General features: G+C 36.7%; 1 protein-coding gene across 3 annotated transcripts in view; it reads left to right on the plus strand.

Annotated features, from left to right (window-relative positions):
• The window catches only part of LOC121412549 (contactin-associated protein-like 2), a 34,168-nt gene that overhangs the window by 3,602 nt on the left and 6,512 nt on the right, over window positions 1-24,054 (plus strand). Inside the window, exons 2-8 of one of the 3 annotated variants that reach the window (XM_041605342.1) lie at window positions 8,451-8,695; window positions 12,220-12,378; window positions 18,257-18,348; window positions 18,741-18,806; window positions 22,555-22,813; window positions 23,192-23,352; window positions 23,547-23,691. In XM_041605342.1, coding sequence (XP_041461276.1) covers window positions 8,464-8,695; window positions 12,220-12,378; window positions 18,257-18,348; window positions 18,741-18,806; window positions 22,555-22,813; window positions 23,192-23,352; window positions 23,547-23,691 — 1,114 coding nt within the window. In that variant the 5' untranslated portion in view covers window positions 8,451-8,463. The remainder of the gene's footprint in view (window positions 1-8,450; window positions 8,696-12,219; window positions 12,379-18,256; window positions 18,349-18,740; window positions 18,807-22,554; window positions 22,814-23,191; window positions 23,353-23,546; window positions 23,692-24,054) is intronic. The other 2 variants (XM_041605350.1, XM_041605356.1) reach the window with 2 other exon arrangements.

Raw genomic sequence — 24,054 nt, forward strand, 5'->3', positions numbered from 1 at the left:
GTTATATTATATACTATATTATATCACATAAGAAATATTTTTCATATCTTTATAAAACATGATTTGCTTAGGACCTATGCTGGTGCTCGCATCGTCTGTTTAATGAGATATAATTATGATCCTGTTGTACTAAAACATCCCGTTCTCAAGTCAATATACACCAAATATATTTCCTCGCACTTCTTTTTCATGATTGCCCCGTTTTAAGGTCAGAATGTAAAACATTTTCAGTCCGCGCTTGCGTTCGCATTATTGGATTGGTGAGATATGTCTGCGTTTCATGAATTCCTGAAAACCGTTCTTAAAATAGCTCCTTTTCTGGTCTGAATATTAAAATTCTTCAATCATTTGGTTAGAGAAATCATGGAAATATATATGGTCTTAGTGAATTCCTACAAGCAAGCCTTGGAGTGCCCCATTTCATGTCTGAATTTCAACAATTTTCAGCTCGCGCTTTGCGCTCGCAATATTTTATTAGTGACATACGTATCATATTCATGATTACAATGACTACAAAAAGTGCTTCATGTGTTTTGGTGTAATTCGAACAAAAATCAGCAAGCGCTTGGTATTCGCTTTAGATGACTAGGGTGAGATAATTGGGCTCTTCATTAATTCCTAAAAACATAGTCCTTAAGATGTCCCTGTGTGGAGTCATATAGGCCTACAAAAATTTCAGTTCGCGCTTTGCGCTCGCATTGTTTGTTTAGTTAGACAGCTAGGTACGCATCATGATTAAAAAGAATTGCCATTTTTTAGGCCTGAATATTAAACATTATACATACATATCCGTTTAATGGCACTGTCCTTAAAATGTCTCTATTAGGCATACCTATACCTGGCAATTACGCGCGCTTCACGCGCCCTCTAAGTGACTCAAAATGTTTTGCTGGTGCCCCCCCCCCCATGCCGTGACCCACGGTACGCCACTGTCTAAAATGATCTTTCGCCCGGAGTATTGTGAACCTCTAGATATATATGACAGACAGTGTGTAATTGAGTTCTGTCAGACGTGTGTCAATTAGTTATTATTTATATCTGGGACTGACCTTTCAAAAACGTCACCATCCGAAAGACGTGAACAGGGCTCGAACCTCCGCACCAAATCGCAACTTCCATTACTTGGATTTACAGGCGCGCGCACTTGTTCCTGCAAAAGAGAAATGAAAATAATTTCTAATGTTAAAGAGACTCGGAAAACTAAAACACACACAAAAAGCATAAAAATAGGTCAATGTCAATAATGCCTCAAATTATGGTGGGATTATCACTTTTTTGAAATATCAAAGGGCAGGCGTTGGCTTGGAATATAATCGCAGCAGTTGTTATGTCTCGTGAGAATCCTGTTTGCGATGTAACTAGCAGCTGCATTTTAGAAAGTCGGTCACTGTAATAGGGCCTAAAAGTCCAACTGATATTGCTGTTTCGAAAGAAAATTACAAATTTGACAGAATACTGTCCGAATTATAGAAGACCAACAAACCCCCTGATAAGCAATGATAATTGAATTCTCACAAGCGTATTTTGGGGCACCTTTTTTCAAGTGTGTATGGTGACGTATCTCAGAAGGACCGGGCCCGGTGTATTAGTGTTTTGATTTTGTCTCATCCAGCATCGTCCCATAGAAATGTTCCGAAATTGCACCCCTTCCGAAATATGCACATGGGTCAGCTTTGATTTTACACCCCTTCCAAATATCTTTGATGCTGATAGCGTCTTTGTATTCATCAGATTAGACCTCATCATTATTTTTTTTGTTTAATGACTATTTTCGTTTATTTCAAAAGCAATGCAGACACTACGGCGTGGCTGTGAGTTGAGGGGGGGGGGGGTTCTTTGCTGCCGAGTACCTAATTCTTGCAACTATATGTGATATATTTCTCTCTCTAACCACGCAGACTCACCGGTTTTCGTCTTCAGTTAACGCCCCTGCAGACATCCCCACCCATCAGTTATCTTTTCATTGAATAAGCCCTTTTCTTTACCTCCACCCTGTTCACTAATGACACCCATGCACCCCCTCCATCTTTCCATCCTCTATCTCCCTCTTCATCTCCATCTCTCAATAATCATGTTAATACTGCATCTTTTTTTCTCACAACCTAAACTAAAGCTTCCTTTACACCATCCTTCTCTGAAATCTGTCTTAGATTTAGTTTGGAGACACAGAGTAACCTCGATCCTGGGACCTCGGAAATAGGTTATAATGACTTGGGATGGTATAGAAACCTCCCACATCTGGTTTCTCCCTGTCCACCTGCTAGGTGGCAGATCTTAAAGCTACATTGGATGTACTTTTCTGTATCAAAGTAAATTTAAGACGTATTGTGTTTCACGTGTAGTAACCACTTCTTATATTTTGCGCAAAAACATGTAAACACCAAATAAAATCTCAAAGAAAGCTACTTTCTTATTTTTAGAGGAGGATTTCTGAAATCTGTAAAAAAAAAAATGCAGGCAGCAGTTGTGGCAAAGTAATAATAATCATTGCTTAAGTAATAACAAGTAATAGCTCTCAATCAGTTCATCACTCCTATCACCAAGGAGGTCTGAAATAATACGAAAAATCGATAGCAATCACACGGACAAATGAATGATAAATGTGCAATTGAACAATAGTAAAGAGCAAATACAGATATTCATTTAGGCCTATACAATTCACATGTTAAAATATAAGTTTACTGTTGGAATCTCCCATTTCATGATGTTCATACAGGCATATATAATTTTCTATGTTAATTCTGTACACTTTTATTTAAATTAATTAGTGGAAATTCAAAATTAAATAAATTGAAACCAAAAAAATCAGTAAATTCACATTTATACTCATACACTCACCCGCTCCAAAAAAAATGACATGTTCACATAATATTTTGAAATAATTGTACATAGGCCTATAATTGCATTGTGTTTAGGAAAAGGGCTATGGAAATCCATTTTTTGTTCTGCTTCTAAAGCTCTATCAAAGCCTAATGATATTTCAGTCAAGGCGAACTTACCCTTGAAGTCTTCATGAAATTCTAGATCAAAAGGAAGCGACTTTCTTCGTCTTGTTGGTGAAAGGGAGCATATGGATTTGTAGAGAAAGAAAAATGAGCTAGAGGTGTCGATTTGAAACATGTGGGAATTGGGAACGCTTCTTGAAGGTTTTTTTTTATTCGATGCGACACACATCAGTTTGAGAATGCTGTTGAAAACGTTGTTATCAACGAACCAGCTACAACGGAGATATTACACAAGGTGTATAGAAAAAAAGGCCCACACTATTTAAATGATTATGTTCTATTTCTTGTGCTTCGATATAGTGAAATTATGTTTATCTAATTGATTCAGCTCACGAACTGCGATTCTATTCAATTCAATCCGATTTATAGTCCAAGACTTCAAGTATAGTCCAAGTTTAACATACATGAATGTTCACTATATTTTCAGAGGTCTTAAGATCTCTAGACTATAGGCTACTTCCATCATCACCGATTTGCATGATTTACAAAGCGAGTCATTGTAAAGAAATGATTGAATTGAATAATTTTATTTTATAACACCGTGTGAATCCATATTTGAAAATCCAACATTTGTCAATTTAGTACAGAGACAAGCACTTATGACATTAACAGATTTGGAGACTGACGTTATTTGCTTTAACTCTGACCTTTCGATGTTTTCTGTATTTTGTAAGAAACCCCTTTGAAACCGTCTTGGATCCCTGGACTATCCTTTTCACCCTTTTGTTGTTCCTATACATGTATAGATCCTCAAAGATACACTTCCTTCTTTGTGTGACCCGTTGACCCGGGTAAAAGGGGGAGGACTTTACTCCTGTCAAACTCAATCGAAACATGGTGCATTTCATCAAAGCAGGCGCCGCGAAATGATTTTTAAGGTGTTGTTAGTAGTATGGGTCAGTGGGCTGTAAACCAGAATGAAAGGTGGGTGAGGATGAAAGGGGGGGGGGGGTCAGTCAATTATGTTCAAATTAGTTCCATGATATTCTTCTTTTTTCTGTTTTATGGTAACTCCCGTAGGAACTCGGCAGGACAACATTTTGCTGGTAAACGCCAAGCTGGTATATATAGCCAATTATCTATTAAACATTTTACGTCTAGGTTAATCAGTCACAGTGGCTGACCTTTACAGACGACAGATATTACTTTCGGGCCTTTTTATCAAAGTGGAGACAATGGCAGAGTGGGGATTCGAACTCACAACCTTGCAATTATGAGTCCAATGTTCTAACCACTGGACCACCTCTTTTTATAAAGGGGTCTGTGATCGGGGTGGGGTGGGATGAGCAATACGGCCCCTACCCATAAAGATAAAGCAAGATGAAGACCCTACCTACATTGGACCTCTGATATGAAATTTTCGTTCGTGGATATGGTTCTTTTCGGAATACTGATATAGCAACATAATAAAAAGAGTGAGTAGACCATGAAAATTTGGACAAACGCAGATTTGTTTTCCAGGGGGGGGGGGTAATATGCAAAATGTATAAAACCACCAAAAGCAATTGAATGAAGCGCCAGAGTTGGTCGCCAGGTTGGTTTCGCATTTTCATATTTTAAAAAATATATCTGGTCCAATTTTGACATGGATGTTTCAGAAAAAAATTGCAATGAAATAGTTACTTTACTTTTGGTGAGCCTCCCCTCCCCCCCCCCCCACTGCGTACGGTCATGGCGAGAGTGGTCCATTTCTTCTCTTTAGTATGTACATGCTATGTTGTAATCCAAAGAAATGCACGGAAGCATTTTCCGCAAGACTATTAGCAGACTATGGAAGAATAACTTTCATTCCTCCATGAACGTAACGAAAAAGATATGTGTTTCCAATTAAAATGACTTCTAGTTTAATGTCCTTTCATTGATTTCAAGGTGATTTCTTTTTAACCAGCTGTTTATTCGTTCATCTTGATCATTATTTTCCTTGTATATCTCATGAAATATCAGGTGGTCATAATATGTCATGTGACATGGGTCATGAACTCTTCCCTGTATGAATAGAATTAGTGTCTCGATCGGAAACTCTCTATATATCGACAGTATGATAATCGTGTCTATTTTTGCTTTTAGTTTGCCATATAAGTAGAAATAAACCTCGGTGGGATAACTACGAAAAAGTTTAATTTCGTTCTTGAAGACTACAGGTGATAACGCCCCATGATAGTAATAAAACAACAATAAAATGAGGTGAGGTTGGATGACTGATTTCTAAATAAAAAAGTAGAACGATTAGTCGTAATGGTCAAAATATTCAATGTGAACATTATTATTTTCGGAAGGAGACAATTGAGGGTCACAACATTTATGTCTCCATTTTAAATCATTCGCAGATGGTATTGGAATGGTGACTCTGTGAACGAAAATCAACTACTCTTTTGTGCCGAACGCCCATGGGGTATTCCACTTTTTAGACAACTTGATAATGTGTGAGGAAACCAGGGCATTTGGACCCAACGAACTCGATTGGCATTGGTATAATTCATATCAAGGGCGTCAATCCATGTTTCGAATGGGGGATCAGAAATTTTAGACGCGCTCCGAGCGGCAAATTATAACACAGAATTAAAAAAAAAATGAAAATTCTGTATGTCTAATAGCATTTTGCCAATTTTAATGGGTTTGTAGCGCTTTTCAATACTGTAAAAACATACATTTGCATTGCATAAGAATTTTTAAAGTTGTCAAAATACTTAGGGTTTGTGTTTGTCCCCTAATAATACTCACATGGCTTGCGATCGCCCCATCATCTCCAGGATCGACGCCTCTGCTGTGTATGTATCGACACCTGGTTGCCACTTCCAAACAACAAAATGTTTAGTTGAATAATCAAAGAAAAATCAAACTATCATATAGGCCCTAACTAAAAATTTCATCGAAATCAGGTCGATAGTAAGACAGTTATGACATTTTGAATATCTGTCTTTAACCCCAACAAAGTCTTATGTTCATTATCATGATTATTAGAATTGCAAGTAAGAGTGCTGATTATGCTAATATTTTAATTTATGATAATGTAAAACGTATAATTTGGTGCACTGTGTGGACCTGTAAAATCATAATTGTTATAATTCATTGTGACTCGGTTTATTTAAAATCAAAAGTATTCAAAAATTGTCATTTTTATTTAGAAAATTATATTGAATGTGGAATATACTAGTAATTGGTTCGTTCATTTGCACACTGCCAAATATGTGTTTTTTAATCATTTTGTAAAAACATGCGGAAATCTAAAATTGTTAAATTTTCAGTACCAAACATTTTGATTTTCATTCAAATTAACTTTTTTCTCCCGATGGAAAGGCAGTTAAGTAATGGGATGTGAGTGACCGAAATGGCATTGCACTGGTCAAATAATTCTATATTCTGTTAAATGTGATATTACTATTAACTTTTAACTATATTCGATTGTCATTTTGGCCAACGTCCAGTACCAAATTGGCCTAGACCCACTTGTTAAAGTTTTGAGAAAAACTTTTCCCATCCAGGTTTATATCCGATCAGCGATTCGTGGTCACGAATATCTTCTTAGTAGACCAGTCGAAAAGTGTTAAACCTTGACCAAAATACTATTGTATTAATGATATTTGATTGTGGTTTAGAAACCTTGGCCTGTGTCTTAAGGTGGCTGATTCCCCTTAATTTTGACTATTCAAACCTATAATATCACAGATTTATTTCAAATGCAGTCAAGACTTGAAACCGGGTCATTGGGCTTAACAGTTGTACTGAATAGGGGGGTAAGCTAAGAAAGCGAATGCTGCCTCCACCCCCCCCCCCCCCCCTCAAGAATATACAATTTCACCACATTATTTCGCAAATTTGACCCCATAATTGCTTATTTTCTCCTGATTTGTTTTTATTATTATCAAAGAAGATACTTCCACAGGTTGGTATACTATAGTTGGGCTGTACGGGCACCGTGACAAACACTTTCCACCCCCAAGAGGGGGCAGGGTGGAATGAATTCATTACAGATTAGGTCCTGATTAGCTTCTTTTTCATAAAAAGACGAGTAAATCCGTGGCCCAATATTTAATAACGTATGTTTAGCTCCCTCGCAATGAACTGATAAACCATTGTTACACTGTAAAAACTGTGGTGTTAAAACTGACACCAATTGGTGTTAATAGAGGACCACACCCTGAGGTGTTAAAATAACACGCTAGAGATTGAACATAACACCAAATAGTGTAAATGTAACAAGCATAGGTGTTGTAATAACACCTATAGGTGTAAAATTTAACACCACCAAATTAACACCGGTGTAAAATAACTGGTGTGGTCCTCTATGTACACCGGTTAACACCACAGTTTTTGCTGTGTAGGATGTCATTATCCTCTTTGTGTTATTTCCATAAAATAAGTGGCCTTTCGGAAAAGGGGCCTGATTTTACCAGCCTACAGAACAAGGAACAGTTTTCCTTTTCATTGACTTTGTGGCAACATCAATTAGACTATCTGATTAAGGTGATTTCTGTTGACAGAAAAGATGACTATTCTGAACCGAATATTGTATTCTGCATGTAAATTGTAATTATGTCTGGTGCCATTTTAGGAGGCGTATTGTTTAGCAGATCAAGTGATTTTCAATGGTGATCGAAATTAAAAATGACATGTGAGCGATCGAGTGAGTTCGACAGAACAAGTGTTTAAGTCATTTGCAAAAGTTTAGAGTTCACTCCACTTTAGTATGTGATGCCAATGTATAATCACGATTTAAAAAATGAGGATATTTAACAAAATAATTGAGAAATCACAAGACCCATAGCTATCGCATTTTGTTGTAAGGCTATTTAAGTATTTTCTAGAAAGAACAATTGAAGAGATTATTCCAACCTTCAGAGCAACAACTTATTTTATCATTGTTTCATCTTGAAAAAGCATTTAAGGCAGACATTATTTTGTACAAAAAGCAAGTTATATTATCAAGGTTTTACTGCAGATATATCACAGTTATGATAATGAATGGCAGTGAGATTTATTTTGAAAGAAAATAAGGATCAAATTCTTGGAAAAAATATTATTTAATGCCAATCTAATAAATATGACCGGATTGATATGACACTCCAAGGTCGAGCTTCTGCCGTCTATGTTCCATTTATGTCAGAGATTATCTAAAGTTTTGACCCAGATTTTACAGTTGGTAGAATGGGAAATAGAACAAAGAACAGGAATTAACCTGAATTCGTCGACTTCACTTTTAATTTGCAATAGGTCCACAAAATTTGGGTAAGGTTACTTTTCAGTTACTGAGTATCGGAAGCAATATTTTTCTCCGCGATATTTCTGGGTCTTTTACGATCCCCTTAAATGTGTCTTGCTGTCCACAATTTACAAAACTGCAAGATAACAAATTGTTATTTTTTCAATTTAAAAACAATTAAGAATTTGTGTAATAGTTTCTTGTTTATTTTTGAAAGATTTATTTTTGTAACCATTTCATGACAGAAACCAATTCAAAATGGCTGCTGGTTTGAAGCTCATCGGGTTATTTCTCTGCGTTGCCATGGCAACGGGAGATCACCATATGTTGTCGTCGTTGGAGGAACTGGCTGAAATTCAGAGAGATCTATACCTCAGGACGTTTGAGTTCTTCAATGATAGTGTGAGCACAGAGATGGATAAAATGATCGAGAAACTAAAGGCCCTTGAATCAAGGCTAGACGATGTCGAGGGAAGATTGCAAGATTATGGTAAATAAAAAAAAAAATAGCGAATACTTTTACTTTATTTTAAATGTATTTATATTAAACATGTTCTTTCATTGAATAATAATAATAAATGGCTGACCTTTGAAAATGAAAGGACTATCAAACTTTCAAAGGGAAGATAATAGTTAAAGGGGAAATGACTTATTATAAGACGAAGGCGACCGAGGATGGAATAGTTTATGTCATAAAATTCAAATGGCTATCGGCTCATAGGCGGCGGAAGCGGGGGGACGGGGGGACGTGTCCCCCCTAAATTTGAGGAGGGGGGGACGGTCCCCCCTAAATTTGTTGTTGATGACCTTTTTTTTTTTTTTTTTGCTTGTCAATTTATTTTCCTACGTCCCCCCTAAAATTTTTGGGTTGAGAACCTTTTTTTTTTTTTTTGCATGTCAAATATTGTTGGTTGTCCCCTCCTAAAATTTTTGGCTTCCGCCGCCAATGGCTATCGCTACTGAAATTTCTTCTTGCTATCTCTTTTCATTTTCACTTTGTGTATTGAAAAATGTAGCTGATTTTAGGATATTTGGCATTTATATATATACATATAACAATGATGTTTTTATGTTTTGAATTTTTATGTAATCTTCAGCATACGCTCATTAAAGAGCTGGTTTGATTTGACACTTTTTTTAAACCCTTATAAAAATCTGTAAACTTGTCCATATATTGTTGTTTAAATCGATATGTATATGATTCTCCTTCATGTTCAATTTTCCATTGAATTCCTGTATTGACACCCCTTGCAAAAGTCCCTTTACTAGTGGAACTCATTCAGTCTTAAATTACGAGGACAAAGAATTCAATATATATTTAAAAGAGATTACCCTGTGGGATTTGCTTTGCATGAAATATTTTTACTTCAGAACCACCGTAGATATTCAATCATATTCAATATTACATGCATGTTGCTTCAGCTTTATGATTTTAACCATTGATCAATATTGATTGATTAATATTGATTGAAGTGAATTGCCTCAAAACCAGTGTGTTTCTGTAGAACGGTTGTATTAGTTTCCCTCATGCCTGCCTAGACTTTACCTAACAAACCCAGATTTATATGACATAAGTTTTGTAGATATGAAAACCAATGAGAAACGCTCTCAAAACATCCAAAGTTATTGTTAGACCGCTTAAATTCAAATACAAAAGACAAATTTTCAACCGCCATTAACGTAAGCATTTTGCTTACGTTAAATCAGAACATCGTACGTCGATGAAAACGACATTTCAAAACATGCTCTTGCTAATGAAATACTAGAAAAAAACTTGTTAAATTACAAGTACATGTAGGTCAGTTGTATGTATCAACAAGTAAGAACATTGAATGATATCTTAACATGCATTGTGACAGAACATTTCAAAAATAAAAAGTATTACAGGCAAATCACATTAGCCATATAATATGCCGTTATCTTGCCTTTGAGATAAACGTTTCCATCTTCAATCCAATGGAAAATTGTGGTTGGTCAGTTGATTCAATCACGTCATACGTACTACCGGGACTTACCCTTATTGTTAATATGCACCATTACAACCGTGTAATATATCACTATTCTTATTGCCATCATCAGCAGCCATCGTCACTATCATCATCCCCACCACCATCATTATCATCCTCATCATCATCTTCATCGTCACCACTATTATCATTATCAATATCATCATTGCCATCATCATCATCATCATCATCATCATCATCATCATCATCATCATCATTAACATCATCATTAACATCATCATTACCACCATCGTCATCTTAATCGCCACTTTATCATCGTCAGCAGCAGCAGCCGCCCAATCATCAACATCATTAATCATCACCAACACCACTCCCTATACTTTCTCATCAAAGAAATATCATTTTTAAAAAGTGGAATCTGTATGCATAACCACATTGAGCATCGTCACCTGCATCATCACAACTCTCACTACTAATCTCTTTTTTTTTACCACCACCACCATCATCATTTTCATCATCATCCTCATCACATCAGTCATTTTAGAAATACTATAAGCCCCAATAAACAGCACCTGTAGAGATAAACGATAACATAAGAACGAAGGAGATCGAATCGTCTCCAGTCCAGGCTCCAACTCTCAACAACTTGCAAATATTTCGTTCATCCGTCAAAAAATCTGACGTCAGGAGTAAGATTTCCCCATGTTAAAATATCTTTTCGTAGATACTTTGAATATGAAGAAGTTATTCCTTTTTCTCAGTGTAATAATCATCTATTTCCACTCCGGTAAAGTAAAATACGGGCCAATTTTATGGAGTGCATGCAGTGACGTTGCCCATGCCCGATATTGCATTATCAAAACAACAAAATATATATTTGGGAACGAGTTTCAAATCACCGTCGGCGATGAGGGCCCGAAACGGTAGACTCGCTTCCCTCAATATTACAATTGTCTGGCGACACCCATAATGATAGAAAATGAGTCTGTGATCGACGTCGGTGATAGAGAGAGACCCTGGACAGGATATACAATTCTCTCCTTAGCCTGGTTTGTGCGCTTCGCTTAAATACGATCACCATCGAGGTCATCATCATCATCGTTATCATCCTCGTAATCAACATCGCATTCATCATTACTGGAAAGCAAGAGCCCGCCCGCATCATCAAACCGTCGCCAATTAGCCTTAACCAGGAAAGAAGTTTTAATCTTTTCTTAAGCTGCTTCTTGATTTATTTTCGAGCATCATTCCTAATGAACACTTTAATTCAGCTAATTTAAGTCTTTCAAAACTCTATCCTTGATAGGTTTTCAATGACAGATAATAGACACAATTAAGATCCCAATAGCATTTACTAAAAACACTGCCAAAAATCGAATTGAGTAGTGAGGTGATTAATAGAAGCTGTCTAATTCTTCCAAAAATACAACTGTTAATTTCAATTAATAAGGGGAAGTCCTAAATGGAATAATAATGATTTATTTTCTCGTAATGATCCCCTAGATAGAAGCTTTAATGGATAGCTACCAAGCATGAAATTGTAATTTTCTTTAGTTGTGTCAAGTGACTTATTATAGCATGGCTTATCGAAAAACAAATCAGTTCGAGCAAGTACGCCACATTTCATTTTGCTTTTTATTTCACCAAAATGTGTATCGGTATCCTCGCATCCCACGAAAATTGACACCCTGACCCTCGGCATTAAATCTTTCAAAATCAAGAAGATTTATTTCACATGAAAAACCTCTTAGTTTAAACTATTCACTATTTCAGAATCAAAATTTTGTTTTTGTTGCCAAGCCCTCAAGTCCATATATCATGTCCGATAAAATTATAGAACCCAACAGACGTTTCATAAAAAATTTAAGAGGTGATCATCCTCGATCAGTAAAAAAAGAGAGAGATTTATTTGTCTATTTTCGGGGTTAAAAAGATGAATTAGGAAAAAAACAGGAGTACATCCCCACTTTAACCAATGAAAATAGAAATATGTATTCTTTAATATGAAATGGATGCAATTAAACGACGAATACCCAATTCCTCCAAGCCTTTAAGATCCCACCAGCCGAGTTGGCGTCATCTTGCGACGCGGAGCGGGCTCTTGTTCGCCTGAACTCGTCCCTTGCGTTATGGTACCAGCGACTGACGCAACGTCTGGCTGCCGTAGAAGAGATCATACAATTCATTGCAGTCTCAGAAACAAGCGGTATGTTCAGCATGATCTGCATGTTATAAGTATATAGAAATGGTAGTTATATTCCACTTTTCGTTGTACACAAGAAGTCGTAAGTTTTTTTTTGCTTTCACGATGCACGACGGTTTCAAGAACATAGAAAATGTATTGTCAAATACTCTTCATGACAAAGCACGACCAAGAAGTCTTTGTCGAAAATCGGTAAATCAAACCAGCAGTCTCTTGTGGACAAAATATATCTTTGCAATGTTTCGTCAGCTCAGAATTTTACAAGGATCAGTTGTCCCGGTTCACCAATTTTCGACAAAGGCCTCTCAGCTGTTCTTTGTCGTTTGACGGTCATTTTCAATGTGTTCTTGAATCCGTCCCCGTTGCAGTTGTGAAAACTCACTATTTAATTAATGACGGAACTCTGCGTCAGCGATTTATATGCACTCTAGTACACTGAACATTTTTTTTACATAGACGTAGCATGTTCGTACAAGCATTTTTGGAGGTCATTCGACTTGTTAAAAAAACAGAACTTTTTCGTTGACAAACGCGATGGGCAAAACGGTTGGGTTGACATTTGCCTCTTCGAAAACTGGACAATGACAAAGGGGGGGTTTCAACCAAAGATCGGTCGATACTCTGTATAACTTAATTGCCGAATCAAAGATGTTTATATGAGATGACAAAGCTAACTATGTATTCATTATGATACGAACTTCCCGATTGAATGGACTCTAAAATAGCTCTATGATCGAATAGTGACTGTCACTCTTGAAGTATTGAAAAGGAGTTAGAATTCACTCATTTTGACCTACAGAGGCTAGAACTTCATGTCATTACAAATAAACTGACAATCGCTTATAGATTTTTCCGTTAACATTTATCTTCCCTTGCACATTGAAAAACACTTAATGCTAAAAAAAATAACAATAAGCAAAAGCCCCCCCCCCCCGCAAACATTGCAGCGATTATTGACGTATGCTATTAATAGCTCTGTCATACACAAATACCTTTAAGAACTGCTACGAACGCCGTGCCGTATAAACGATTTTTAGACCATTTCGTAAGATCTTCCCAAGAAGGTCGTACGAAAGCAGCGTTAGCAGCTTGGTCGGTGGTCTTGTCCAAGACTTTGTTTAACGTCGTACGAAACCATTTCTTCGTAAGGCGGCCATACGAACGTCGTAAGAACATCATATGAACTACGTAAGAGTATATGGTCGAGAGGCAACTCTAGAAGCCTAAATTTATTACGATGATCGTAAGAACGCCTTAAGTTCGTCATAGATGGCTCTTACTGCGTTCGTAAGAACGCCATACGAACGGAGATTCGCACGGCGCTCTCATGTAAGAGTTTTGACATTTGTAAGGTGTTCACAGTGGACTTGTAAGGCGTAGGCAGTGGCGTAATTACGGGGGGGCATGGGGGGCACGTGCCCCCCCCCCATCGGCTGGCAAAAAAAACGGGGAAAAGGAGAAAAAGAGGGAGAAAGGAAGAGAAACGTAGTGGGGAAAGAAGTAATTATGTTCATTTCCAAATGTTATATTATATTATAATTATGTTATATTACATAAGAAGCATTTTTCATACTTTTATGAAACATTATTTGCTCAGGGCCTATGTCTTTATTGTTCCTGGTGCTCGCATAGACTGTTTAACGAGATATATAATCCTGCTGTACTAAAACCACCCGTTTTCAAATCAATATACTGTACACCAGATTATATTTCCTCGCAATTCGAGTTATTATTATTTCATGATGTGGCATTTGTTACTTTTCATGACTTAGTGATTGCCCTATTTAAGGTCTTAATATAAAACAGTTCCTGTCCGTGTTAACGTTCGCATTAGTTGATTGGTAAGATGTCTGCTCTTCATGAATTCCTAAAATCAGTCCTTAAAATGTAAATTTTTCTGATCTCAATATAAACAAATTTCAGCTCGCGCTTCGCGCTCGCATCATTTGGTTAGTGAAATAAGTACGGTCTCAGTGAATTCCTGCAAACAAGCCTAAGAATGCCCTTCTTTAGGTTTGAATTTCTTAAATTTTCAGCTCGCGCTTCGCGCTCGCTGTATTTGATTAGTGAGATGCGTATGATAATCATGATTACCATGTCTACAAAAAGTGCTGAATGTGTTTAGATGTAATTCTAACAAAATCAGCAAAGGATGGCACTAGCATTAAATGACTATGCTGAGATATGTATGCTCTTAATGGATTCCTAAATATATTCCCTGTTTGGGGTCAATAAAAACAAAATTTCAGCTCACGCTTCGCGCTCGCATTGTTTGTTTAGCGAGGCAGGTACGTATCATGATTACAAAAATATGCTTATAATGTCCCTTTTTAGGTCTGAATATCAACATCTTTTAGCTCCCGCTTCGCGCTCGCATTACTTAATCAGTTAGATACATATCCGTTTAATGGGACTGCATGTCCTTAAAATGTCTCTATTCGGTCAGTATACCTGGCAACTGAGCGCGCTTCGCGCGCTCCCGAAGTGACTCAAAATTTTTGCTGGTGCCTTGACCCACGGTACGCCACTGAGCGTAGATACACAATTGTGCAAATGCTAAGTAAAATCTTCTTACGAGTGCCGTGAGTTGCTCATACGAGCATCTTGCGACAAAACAGAAATCGTAAGATGGCCGCATAAGTCTGACGAAAGAATAAGTCGAGGCATTCCTTCAGCAAAAAAAACGTAAGAATTCTAGGACCATTGTATGCAAAAAATATATATTCGTTTCCCAGGAAACTCTTGGGTTGTTCTAACAAACGCCGTAAGACTCTTATTTACGAATCTCTATACGAATTCCAGAATTCGTATAAACAGTAAGATTCCTTTGTGACTGTAGCGTTATACCGAGTTCCCACCTTCACGATTTGCGCCACGATTCAAACGGCGTACTTAATCGTGGAGTGATTGTAGTGATCTCATCAGATCGTATCAGATTATCAGATCAATCGTAGCAATCGTATCTATCGTAGAAAAATTCTGAATGGTTCAAAAAATTTCGCGATCAGTTTCTGAAGGCCAATCTTGACCTTCGTAAAGGATCGCACGACATTGGGAACGAGGTATTACGCCCTCATGCGACTGATAAGATTAAGGTCGGGTGTTGAAATAATATGTATTCAGCGGATCTAATTTATGAAGAAAAGAGGAAACAGAAAGCAAAGTCTGCGCTAGAGCAAGTTCGGTTGATTCGCTTCCCCACGTTAGGAGAAAAAGCCCCACATAAATATATACAAAATGTTGCGTCGTCATCAAGTCGAATTGACAGGACAAAAAATCTCGCCTTCCCGTTATCTTTAGTCATTGATCATATATTTCTTGTCATGAGTAATTTAATCTCGGTGCACCTATAGATAAAGCGATGTGTTAACTACGTGCAGATCTAACCCTTTCGAAACCTGCACATCAGGCTCCTGAAATATGATATGAATTTGATTGATAAAGAAGCACCAGGGCAGAAATCATCCTGCGACCACCTGTTGCAACTCCTACTACCGGATTTCAGAACATAGTTCAATATCATTTTACCCCATAGCATGTACACTATTCTGATGCTTTTGATGGTTAAAGGGTGTCGCGGGGTCTGGCAAAACTATACAAGTACACTTCACACAGATCTTGATGTTTCAATTTTCCTTCGTAGAAGATCAAAGATGGTCAATAGGTTTGAGCTTTAATCAGAGGGAAAAAAATACTTTGGTATTACATAAAGCTGAACAGGATTCTACCCCTCCCAATGACTACGGTACTAAAGTCGAAAATGGAGGGGAACACGCCCACCCCATCCCCCGGGATCACTGCCCGTGGATTCCACAAACACCCAATAGCAAATGCTATTGTTAATTATAAAAGGAGATTACCACTTTCCTCGGAATTTCATTCAATTTTCATCTATCCTAGTGGGTTATTCTTTATTTATATGAATTTTATGTTATTTATTCAATTTATTTTATATTATCTTTATTTAGTTTTTGCAGGGGGTGGTACAATCACTGATCGGTGATTGTAAGCCACCTCCCCCGCAAAAATGAATAAAATGAAAAAATAGCATCAATATACAATAAGAATGAACAGAATCAGCAGATATTAGTAATTATAACTGGTCGCATAATACTAATATCTGCTGATTCTGCTCATTTTTATTGTGCCCTACACTAAAAAAAAATCGTCAAAATATCTAATATATGTATCGCTGTACTTGAGACACCGATCTTAGTTACAATAGCAATGTCCCAACCAAAATATATTTCGCACTGTGACTATTGATATAAAATTATGTGACAATTCACGCTTTCATGTAAGTTAACAAAAGTAAACTTGGGAATATTTACTGAAAAGTATATATCTAAAACTAACTCTTCGTTGTTTTATAAATAGGCCTACCTTCCAAACTACGATTGCTATTAATTTTCATGTAAATTCATGCAAACCGATATAGTACCAAGTGATAATCAAATTCAAATCATTAACCGATATCAAAACCGATTAAAGGAGTGGGTAACATCTGCTGGTGACGAATTGATTGATTACCTGTTTATTTCGGCATTTGCACATGTATATACACGTACACTTTCCTTTCGTTAGCTTTTCAATATCAATGAAATTACAGCTACAGGAAAGGGCAGAAAAGCTGAGAAGAGTTTTTCTTGATACGTGATTATGTAAGACATTTTTCAGTGGCCAATGGGTTAAAAAGATGAGGGGTGGGGCAGATGATGGCGTATGGAGAACAAAATTGAATAGTCGCGAGAGAGAAAGGAAACGAGTCACAGTGCAAAGCAAAGGAAAAACTGTGCTCATTTACCCTTTCTATCGACATCTTCAGAAAGTAGGGCAAAAGACTGTTTATTCTTAGTAAAGGTTAATGTATCTTGATGATAGAGGAATGTTACCTGGCATCATTTTTCACTTTTCCTGGAGGCCCTCTTTCAAACATTCTCCAAAACCTTTTCAGGCCCATGTCCATGGACTATATTGTACATAACGTTGTGTCGTCACAAGCAATTGTCTGTAAACATATTTTGTTATGATTTACATCTATAGGCCAGGGTCATAATTCACATTCAAGTTCACACAATGGCGCATCTATGGAAAATAATTGGATAATAAAACTGCACCCTTTCCAACATCAGACCTTTGTCATTTATCCATTCGTTCCTTTTTCTTCCATTTCTTCTCATTTCGGTGAACGTTATTCTATATCGAAGGATACACAAACATGAGCAAACAATATTTGTGATCAGGAGGGGCGCCACCAAGAGCATGCCAGTAACAGTGACATCAGCAATAAAGTTATAAAACCAAATCTAGTCAGATTTGACCTTATCACGTGATAACCAACAAGATCTTTCTTGTCACAATATTGACTTGATTCTAGTCAGAATGATTTAAATTCTGAAATCGGTAACCGACGTGACTCAAATAACAAACCCTTTTCGATGTTCAGACTATATATGCAAAACTTACGTCGTAACAACTTCCCTCGCTCTTCAACCGGCTAAGGGACTAGAAATCTATATCTGACATATTACTCATGTAAGTGATTTAGTGGATCCCCTGACTTCCAGTTTAAAGGTTGAAGGTTCGAAGCTTGCTATCCTTGCGTATTCATACTCCAGAGAATCACACAGTTTCATTAGTAACACGTGAATTGCTATATGAAAGTAGTTTTTATGTGTGCATTTTTATTTATTATTTAGAAGATTTTTTCAAATCATCTCAGGCTGATTCTTTTTTTCCCTCTCTCTTCCCTCCTACCTGTAGCTCCTCTGTGTGTTATTTTGCAGTTTGCATGCTTTTATGAAATAAAAATTCTCTTTTAGAACAGAAAATATTACTTCATGAAAATCACCCTTTTATTTGATCATTTCACACCGGATAGCTGCCCGAACAGGAAACGACAATGAAGTCCCGCTCGAACCAGAACCCGAACTGGTACGTGACAACCGGCCGACAACCACCACAACCAGAAGGGTAACTATTACGTAACATTTATTTTGATTCTACATATCGATTTGATTGATGAGATTTCCTATAGTCATGTCTTTAATCGTAATTCAATTATTCTTTTCATGACTCGTGTACCTCCTGGGACAGTACTTGATAAATTATTGTATTGATTGCTTGATAATTACCTGTTAAACTTTCACATTGACACTATACTTCACTTCAATTGGTGTGATTTCTGCTTCATTTCATTACATACATGCATATCATAGTGTTTTGTACTGCTATCGATAATTAACAAAAGATAAGAAACTGTGGCCCACGGAATCTTTTCCATCGATGATAGATATCCATAAAATATGCCTCTTTAAAATAATTTATGGCTGGCCGTTGGTGGCGTTGTTTTAATCGATGTACAGACGACTATGATGATGGAAACGACGCCGAAGACGAATGAGCGTTTGATGACCACAGAGCCGACAGAGGTATTTTGACTATTCAAACTTCGTGTGACATCGTTATCTCCTCATCTGTGTGTCAAAAATAATATTCACTGTGTTTTATTCCATTCTGTGATATCATAAGAGTGTGTTTGTCCTTAATAAAATTGTATGATATAAAAACAAAAAAGTTGTCGTGACAATCATCAGTAGAACCCCATCATCGTCACCATCACGATAATAATGATCATCATCTCTACCATCACCATTATGACCTTCATCATCGCCATACTAATTGATTTAAAAATAACTGGGCGTTGTGGCGTGCGCCTGTAATCCAAGCTGTGGGGAAGTTACAAATTGTTCGAGGTTCGAGCCCTGATCACGTCTTTCGGATGGTGACGTTAAAGGTCGGTCCCAGACGTTAATAATCATATCTGATTGATACACGTCTGACAAAACCCAAATACACACACACACACAATGCAAATCGGGCGTGGTAAGTTACTAGCTGAACATTTGATTTAGATTTAAACCTAAAAGATATAGAGCTAAAAGACAGCTGAGCTTTATTTACTTCAAATCCCAATAATTACCATCGCTACACCGTTCCAATCATGTCTTCATATAGCCAATCACCACGACTATCACCATCACCACCAACAACAGCAGCAGATCAGCAGCAACAACCACCATAACAACAGAAATATGTATGGCTTTGTTGTGCGTGTTCTTTGATATATTACAACATGCAAAATGTTAATAATCTACAATCTTCATTATTAACCATTTTCGACATGACACTGAACGTTCCATTCACATTTTTAATCCACAATAGTATTGCATAGGCCTTGTTTGTTTGATTTGATTTAATTTTCATATGTTTTATGTCTATCCCAGAGACTTGCAACTCATGTTTGGTGTGGCAATATTGGTCGTGCTTGTGGAATAATTTTCTATTTTTATCATGTTTATTTGATTGAAATAATTCCACAATGTCTATAATTTCGTTTGTTACTTTTGGTAGATGTTTGTTTTTTATGTTTTTTTATTATCATTATTATGTATATCATAATATAAGCTCTGATTCCTCTGAAGTCAATGTCATATCGATGTCGTAAATAGGAAATAGTATAATTACAGTATAATTACACTATAGTTTTTCTTTTATATTTTTAACTATTGAATTTGTAATAATTCACAAATGATTCACAAGATCCATTTCACATGACCGTCGATGGTGGTATATTCTAGTCGTGTGTGTAGAGTGGGGGCCGTACGTGTGTGCAGATAATTGAAGCGGGGGCACCAAAATTTAGCACGGCTGAGCCTTCAACAGATATCATGGCGACCATAGAGGTATTTTAACTACATAAATCTCCTTGTGACATCGTTGTCTTCTCATTCATGTTTCACCAGTCTTGCTAATTTGTGTTTGTTGGTCTAGTTTTATACTTCAATCAGATGATCATGATGTGCGCATTAATTTGCAGTAGTCCCCATTTAAAGTGATGTTGTTTATAAGTGGGCAATTCCGTAAAATAAAAAACCTTTTTGTATATCGGACCCCGATTTTGCTCAAGTTTTACTTCATTTCATAAACTGACCAAGTCATGGTCATTTGACAGCATTACAAACTGTAAAAAGAACCAGACATCGGAGACAAAAAAAATTATGAAGATCCCCCATATATGGAGTCGGACGTAGATATTTTATGGAATTGTCCAACTGTCAATTTCTTTCATTTTCATTTACCTGTATAATGTGGATAACATTGCAAAGAAAATGTTAACTAACTCAAATATCTTTGTGATGGCCCATTTATAATATTGATTGTTTTTGTCGTGAGTGAGGAAAGTTTAAAGAAAATTCCTGTAATCAATATGTATTTAGTGACGTCATAATCATTCCTTAAAGGAGAATGAAACCATTGGAACAAGATAGCTTGTGTGAAAACAGAAAAATCAAAGAAACAGATCAACGAAAGTTTGAGAAAAATCGGACAAATAATGAGAAAGTTATGAGCATTCGAATATTGCGATCACTAATGCTATGGAGATAGCAAATTGCCAATGCGACAAAGATGTGTGATGTCACTTGTGAACAACTCTCCCCATTGCTTTAGTATATATTTCACTAGAATTGCCTCTTTTATCACATCTATCCATAAATCATGTGTTCTGTCTACATGAGGGCGTGTAATACATTTTTTTTAAGAATACATCATAGATAAAGAGTTTGTATCATCATAAGAAAAAAGCAAAAAGAGACATTTTGAGGGTAATTCATAGTCCACCAAAGGGAAAGTTGTTCATCAGTGACATCACACATCCTTGTCGCATTTCCAATGTGAGGATCTCCATAGCATTAGTTATTGCAATATTCAAATGCTCATAACTTTCTCACTATTTGTCCGATTTTTCTCAAATTTTCTTTATTCTTATTCTTTGATTTTTCTGTTTCTACACAAGCCTATTTGTTCCAAAGGTTTCATTCCCCTTTAATTGTATATCCCGATGTCTTAAAACATTTCTGTGTTCTCTACTAAATGTGATACGTATTTTCTATCTTGTATTCTGTGAATCTATGTTATAGTCATTATCAAATTATTGAATAACAACGTCTCTTTTTCTTCTTTATACTTTAACACAATAATAATTTACTTGCATCACATTATCTCTCATATGTCGGAAATTCTCTTCTTTCTCATGATTTTGGTTTTGTCTATCAGTTTAATCACTTGTGAATTGCATTTTCTTACCTTGTGCAAACCGAAATGCTCTTACAAGAAAATACCGGTTCTTTTTTTAATCAGCAGACTCAATAAAAAGCCTAAACTCAAGATATTTCAAGACGGGTGTTGCCCCATACTTGTTGAACATTTCGTTTTCACCTGTATAACCCACATTTCTTCTCATATTCTCATCTTTATTAAAAATAATCGATATGTCTTGGTAGTATTCTTGTGTTAGTTGGATGGATGAAATTTTACCAACAACCATGGCCTTCATAACAGTCTTTTGCCTTCACTATTGTGTCTCATTTCCTTACGTATTATGATAATTACATAACTATCCCCGGCATTCATCTTTTAATTTATCAATTTTTTTAATGCTAATCTAGGAAAGCAAAGGAGAGACAATACGAGATATCGGTGTACATGACCTCAGTACTAGGGCCCGTTGCAATGGTTGACCTAATCTTGCGATCGCCATAGTATATACATTTTAACGAGACAAAATAGGCACATAAGAACAGCAATTATCTGGGCGTTTATTCTAATATTTTCTGGGGGCTTTTCCTTACATAATGTTCATAATCTAAAAATTACATTGTTTTAGTGAACGACTGACTTGTTCTTGTTCGAAATGAGAACATTTTACCTGGCATTTCAGTGTGGTGTTACTGAATTTCATTTAACCTTGAAAAATTAACAAATGGGTAACTTATATTTTAATGCATATTTTTGTTAAGAACGTGGATAGTTGGTTAAGATCTTATGCGAATGCAAATGGTTTAGAATCTGATTTAGCGCAAAAAAAATTCATGCACTTCAGTAATGCGTAATTTAATAAGATCTTCACGAAGCAGCTCACTATTTTGTAAGTTCTAGAAAACATTATTTTTTCCTGAGTTTTCTTGTCGATTGCTTGCTGCAAGTCCTGCAATGCAATTTCTTTTATTAAAAAAAATGGCGAAGAAAATATACTTCTTCAAATGTATATCTATTTCAAGCATTATGAAAGGAGTCACGTTTGATATGCCTGCATTCTGTTGATCTATTTTCTTGCAGCCAATCCGAAAGACAACAACACGCGCCCCAACAACACGGAGAACAACAACAACTCAACCACCAACGACCACAACCATGCCTACAACCACTCCCACCACAACAATGCCACCTACGACAACCATCCCAACAACCACTCCTATGCCAACCCCATTGAATTGTAAAGAGGTTGCTGCTAGGGGCGAGACTGTTTCAGGATGGTACCTTATTGATCCAATGCAAAGAGGAAACCCATTCACAGTTTACTGTGAATTGCCAAAGGGTACGTGGTTCTTTGAACACCATCGCTATCACCATACTCACTAATTCTTCCGTCATCTTCTTTTGTTTGTCACATTTTCCTTTTCTTGCTGTACTCTGTCTCTTCTATTTCTTTCTCTCTTTCTTCTTCTTCTTCTTCTTCTTCTACCTCTTCTACCTCTTCTTCTTCTCCTCCTCCTCCTCCTTCTTCTTCTTCTTCTTCTTCCTCTTCTTCTTCTTCTACCTCTTCTTCTCCCTCTTCTTCTCCTCATCCTTCTTCTTCCTTGTCTTCTTCTTCTTATGTGGTGATCGGGACTTGAAATATAGAACTCTATAGGTAGCTAACCGACTACCTGTAATTCATATTTTATTATTTCATTTCTCAATTTTGTCCCCCAAGGTGTAACATCGGTCGGTCACACAGTGGCGGATAGGGAGATCCATAACAACGGATTTGAAGGACCTGGAGACTTCCAACTTAATCCAGTCTACACAAACGCCACAATCAACCAGATGAAGGCACTTACATTAGTCTCACAGAACTGTAGCCAGTTCATCAAGGTAATGTACTTCAAAAGACCGCTTAGTAATTATCATACCATAACCAACATATCTTACTCTGACAAAAAGGAAGCAAGGTACATATTGACCGAATATTTTGCATATATCTTTTTTTTCAGGCAAAAATGAATAATAAATAAGTAGCATTTAATGTAGTTCTATTTATAGTTTTTTGTTTGCATTTACTCCTCTAGTACCGGTGCCGAGCCGCTGTTCTCTTAGCTACAGAGAAGAAGAGTGGATTGCGATATGGATATTGGGTATCTGTTGATGGCGAACATATCGGCAGTTGGGGTGGAGCTCCTATCAACAGTGGCAAGTGCGCATGCGCCCTTACAGGTCAGTAAAATCATGCCTTAGATCAAGACCCATTAGTTGGTTCATAACCCATTTTCGCATTCTGTTTTTCCTTTTGTCACCACACCTTTTCCGTTTCTTCCCATCCTTTTTCATATGTATTAAAATATGGTAAATAGAAATGTGACATTTGGCTTATAGGTCTTAAGTTTCAATATTGTTACGGAAAGGCCACATTTATTACAGCACCAGTGGGAAAACTCCAAAGGGCACAGGAAATATCCTAGGCCAATAAAAGAGGCATTGAGATCAATCAAAACCACCCGCCTTTATTTTCATGAAGACCTCTCTTATCATTCTTTTCATCATGCTTCTCGTCCCAAACTCGCTATTTTTCTCGTCATC

This window comes from Lytechinus variegatus, chromosome 1, assembly GCF_018143015.1.
Source record: "Lytechinus variegatus isolate NC3 chromosome 1, Lvar_3.0, whole genome shotgun sequence".
NCBI lineage: Eukaryota > Metazoa > Echinodermata > Echinoidea > Temnopleuroida > Toxopneustidae > Lytechinus > Lytechinus variegatus.